The sequence below is a fragment of the Argentina silus genome, assembly GCF_951799395.1.
Source record: "Argentina silus genome assembly, chromosome: 22".
In the NCBI taxonomy this organism is placed as follows: Eukaryota; Metazoa; Chordata; class Actinopteri; order Argentiniformes; family Argentinidae; genus Argentina; species Argentina silus.
In genome coordinates, this window is record NC_139676.1 from 5,275,726 (window position 1) to 5,280,725 (window position 5,000).

Sequence of the window (5,000 nt, forward strand, 5' to 3'; positions counted from 1 at the left end):
AGTCCTCTGCCAAGTGTTGTTGCCGCTGGAATTGAGAGTAGAGCACTGCGACGTGATTTGATACCATTCCTCATGCCGTCCCGTGCATTACAATGAGCCCCGTCCTCCGATTTCTACCTCCGCCGGCCTCCCCTGCTACAGAGAGTGTCTTGAGAATATCTCAAAAGGCTTTTAGCTGGAAATAGACAGTACCATGCAGGCAGAGCATATGAGAGTGGCTTATGTGGCGGATGTCATAGTAACACATATTGTTGTGAACGCCTCTCCCTGCTGTCTTATGCGATGCACACACACACGCACACACACACACACACACACACACACACACACACACACACACACACACACACACACACACACATCCGTGGCTCATGTCCCTAGGCCATGATGCCGATTTGCTGTGAATCACAGAGCATGAATCATGAATCATGCTTTACCCTGAATGTCTCTGAGAGAGAGAGAGAGGGAGGGAGGGAGGGAGAGAGAGAGGGTTTGAGGACATGCCAGAGAGAGAGGGGAATGGAAGAGGGGCAAACAGGGGATGAATGAAAGGATGAGAGAAGGACTAGAGGGGACGACATGGTTGAACACAAACAGACTGGCTGCAGTCTGCCGTCCTTCACTGATATGGCTGATTACATGTGTTCATGATGACGCTGTCTGTCAGTTATGGTTTATTCTCCTCTCTCCCTCTCTCTCTCTCTCTCTCTCTCTCTCTGTCTCTCTCTCCCCCCCCCCCCCTCTCTCTCTCTCTCTGTCTCTCTCTCTCCCCCCCCCCCTCTCTCTCTCTCTGCCTCTCTTTCTCTCTCTCTCTCTCTCTGCCGCCCTCTCTCTCTCTCTCTCTCTCTGCCTCTCCCTCTCTCCCCCCCTCTCTCAGCCTCTCTCCCCCCCCCTCTCTCTCTCCCTCTCTCTTTCTCTCTTGTGTGCGCGTGTGCGCCCCCTTTCCATAGAGTGTTCTAAATGGAACCCCCGAAAAGGTTCTACATGGAACCCAGAATGGTTCTTCAAAGGGTTCCCCTGGCTCCAGGGACAAATGAAGAACCATTTTGGAACCCTTTTTTACAGTCGTAGGATGTAGAAACATACAAGAGGTTTGAAGGTTGATGTTTGAATATGGCGCGCAGTCACTGATCGATATTGTTGTTTTGTTTCAGCAGAGCTGAATGTGGAGTACAACCCTTCAGACCATCCACGCGCCAGCACCATATTCCTCAGCAAGTCTCAGACTGACGGTGAGCATACAGTACACCCGCTCCAGAGACTTTCCCGCACGGGGTCGGGCTCCATTCCGTTTCAATTCAGGAAGTAAACTGTGTCCACGTTTCCTCTCTATGGTTTTCAATGAGGAAAATGTCCAATTTGGAATTGGAATTTCCGATTTTACTTCCCTGAATTGAGTGAGTTGAAATGAATGGTATGATTTTGACCTCCACCAGCCTCCCCTGGTACAGCTGCTTCAGGGACTCTGACAGTGTTCCATTTCATTTCAGTCAATTCAGGAAGTAAACTGTTATTCCAATTCCAATTGAAAAAATGTCCTCTATGCTTTTCAACGAGGAAAATGTAGAATGTAGAATTTGGAATTGGGATTTCAGTTTACTTCCTGAATTGACTGAAATGAAATGGAATGAACCCCAACCCTGTTTGACACCGCAACACTGTTTGAAGTAGGTTATTATTGTCCCAGAAGGCTGGTTCAGCTGCACACAACTCAGTGATGTGGGCATGCATACAGAACCCTGGGGGCTGTACTGGAGATAGTAACAGCCTGGGGGCGTTTCTGATCCTGCTAATATGTGTGTGAGTGTGTGAGTGTGTGAGTGTGTGAGTGTGTGAGTGTGTGACTGTGTGACTGTGTCACTGTGTGACTGTGTGACTGTGTGTGACTGTGTGAGTGCAAGTGTGAGTGTGTGAGAGAGGTTGTGGTGTGTGTGTGTGTGTGTGTGTGTGTGTGTGTGTGTGTGTGTGTGTGTGTGTGTGTTTAGCCATTATATGACCATCATTCTAAGAATTCTAACCACAGATTCTTAGAACGCAGCTTGTGTTTTGAGTACAGAACTAGACAGTCTTTGGTTCTGTTTTCCAGGGGAGTTACTGATCAGGAACGGTGAGTATTCTATTCAGACAGCCTCTGGCGCCCCCTAGCTGCAGAGTGAAGACTCCCCCTTTGGTCTTTTTACTCCACTCCTGTCTGTGACTAACCAGCTTCCATGTTGTGGTATTAAACACTGTGTTTCTGCTTTCTGCACATTCTGTAATGCCTCGTGTTTTGTGTCCTATGCTGTGATTAACCCACTCAGGGTCCAAGGACCTGGTGTTGTGTCAAGGGTATTGACGCTGGCAGTGTCTGTGTTACAAGACCTATACATGTGCTGGCTTTTCGCTGCTGTTTTACAGAAATTCTATGAAGATATAGATATATTACAATATACAACAGTGATTTTAAAACAATCCCCCCACCCCCCAAAATCAAATCAACATAAAAAAAAATAATTTAAAAAAATAGGGCATCTGTGACTATAACCCTAACCTTCTACCTAAGGACTCTATGTAACCGACTTACAGTTGTGAGCATATTTTTTTTCCAAAAACCTCTGGTCTCCGGACTTCAATTGTGTCTCATTGACTTCAATCGAGGAGGGTGTCCCAATCCAGCCAGAGAGCTATTATGTATGGTCTCTTAATGGGAGACGAAAAACTGCCATTGACTTCTGATTCTAAGTAAATGTTACAAAGAATCCTTACATGAACAGATGCTCTATGAGGTTACAAAGAGGCCCTGTGCAATTACCTGGATGCCATATTTGTTCCATCAAGTCCTTTACAGATCTCTCTCTCTCTCTCTCTCACTACCCCCCTCTCTCTCTCTCTACCCCCCCTCTCTCTCTCTCTACCCCCCCTCTCTCTCTACCTCTCTCTCTCTATCCCCTTCTCTCTCTCTTTCTCTCTCTCCCTACCCCCCCTCCTCCTCTCTCTCTCTCTCTACCCCCCCCTCTCTCTCTACCTCTCTCTCTCTACCCCCCCTCATCCTCCTCTCTTTCTCTCTCTACCTCTCTCTCTCTACCCCCCCTCCTCCTCTCTCTCTCTCTCTAGTGCGTGAGAAACGAAAGAGCGTCTTCATCAATCACGTGAGTACCAGATGTCTCCGTGATGAACGGCCCCGTGTCTCCTCAAGACGACAAAGCCCATCGTTATTAACACTCTTATCTGTGCTGTCCTTCCACAGCCAACATGACTCAAAATGATAATCCCTCAATCCCCCAATCCAAGTCTTGTCAGTATATTCACAGTGTTTACAAGATGACACCGTTGTGCGCCCCCGTGGTAATTCTCTGTATTTTTATTTTTTTTGCAAGTTAACACACATTGCGGAGTCCAAGGTAATGTGGAACGTTGTTTTATATGCTGTAGCGGGGGGGGGGGGTAGAAAAATCGGAGGACGGACGAGCTCCTTGTGATGCATGGAACGGAAAGAGGAATGGTGTCGATTCCTCATTCCATTCCGTGTTTTACAGTGAGCCCGTCCTCCGATTTCTCTCCCTCCCCGCCAGCCTCCCCTCTACTGTATTCCGTCCTTTCCGTCCTTCCATGGTTCCCATGTCATAGCAACTCGTTCAGCTTCATATTGGAGTCATATAGGGGTCCTCATATAGGGGTCCTCATATAGAGGTCCTCATATAGAGGTCCTCATATAGGGGTCCGTCATATAGGGGTCCTCTGTGGCTCAGTGGGTAGAGCATGCCGGGATTGGAATGCATTACAATGAGCCCGTCCTCCGATTTCTACCTCCACCAGCCTCCCCCTGTAGGCTTCCTACCCAGTCCCAGCTCCCAGCTTACAAAGTTAATTATTTTGGGATTGGATTCCATGTTCATCATCCTCATTTGTACATGCGTGACCGTAGCGTGATGAAAACAGACTGAATCTCCTGATGAGCGTCCAATGAGAGTGAGTGTCGGTGTGTGTGTGTGTTTGTAGAACGGACCCACCAGGCGGAAGCACAGCTCCTGTTCCACCATCTTCCTGGACGACAACACCATCAGTCAACCCAACCTCAAATACACCATCAAATGGTGAGTCAGTGAGAGCGCACGCACACACACACGCACACACACACATAGATACGCACACACACACATAGATACGCACGGACACGTATCCACGCACACACACACATACAAACACATGCATAGATACACACGCACACACACACATACACACAGACGCACACGCACACACACACCTGAGTTATGCTCTCGTGATGAGGGGGGCCCCTGTCTGTGACTTCTAAGCCCAGATGTACGAGGATGTCCTATTGGTATAACGGTTTACGTCTGTGTCATCCATGCGAGCGGTCCAGGGTTTAAACCGCACCGGTTACACCATCGGACATACTACTGTAAACCAAATAGTTTTTTTGACAAATGAATCAACAACTCCTCTTTTTCTTTTTCACAGTGTTTCCCTTGCAATATACTACCACATCAAGAACAGGTAAGAATGCCACATCACGTTTAAAATGTTCAGAAAATAAAAGAGAATTTCGATTTTGCGGTAAAGTGAAGTAAACCGCGGTAAAATAGTTGACCTTTGAATGCGTTGTTTCCAGGGACGAAGACGGAGGCATGCGGATAGACATATTTGATGAGAAGCTCCACCCACTCTCGGTAAACAGCCAATCTGATGTGTGCTTGTGTTCAGGTTGACACGGTGTGTGTGTGTGTGTGTGTGTGTGTGTGTGTGTGTGTGTGTGTGTGTGTGTGTGTGTGTGTGTGTGTGTGTGTGTGTGTGTGTGTGTGTGTGTGTGTGTGTATAAGAGGTCTCTTGACCCAGTGCTGAGGTTAAAGGTTAAAGGATAAGTTTGGAAAAAGTGACTTCTACAACCATTTACTGCTCATCAAAAATATCGAGATTTGATTTAAAAAAAAAAAAAAAAAAATCTGAATTTAGCTTTTAATTGAAAGAGATGGATGAAAAGGATGTTGATGGACCTACAGTCA

General features: G+C 47.1%; 1 protein-coding gene across 2 annotated transcripts in view; it reads left to right on the forward strand.

Annotated features, from left to right (window-relative positions):
* The window catches only part of LOC310821396 (cyclin-Y-like), a 25,633-nt gene that overhangs the window by 14,434 nt on the left and 6,199 nt on the right, over positions 1-5,000 (forward strand). Inside the window, exons 2-7 of one of the 2 annotated variants that reach the window (XM_083693423.1) lie at positions 1,158-1,232; positions 2,087-2,107; positions 3,094-3,128; positions 3,979-4,073; positions 4,459-4,494; positions 4,610-4,667. In XM_083693423.1, coding sequence (XP_083549549.1) covers positions 1,158-1,232; positions 2,087-2,107; positions 3,094-3,128; positions 3,979-4,073; positions 4,459-4,494; positions 4,610-4,667 — 320 coding nt within the window. The remainder of the gene's footprint in view (positions 1-1,157; positions 1,233-2,086; positions 2,108-3,093; positions 3,129-3,978; positions 4,074-4,458; positions 4,495-4,609; positions 4,668-5,000) is intronic. The other variant, XM_083693424.1, reaches the window with a different exon arrangement.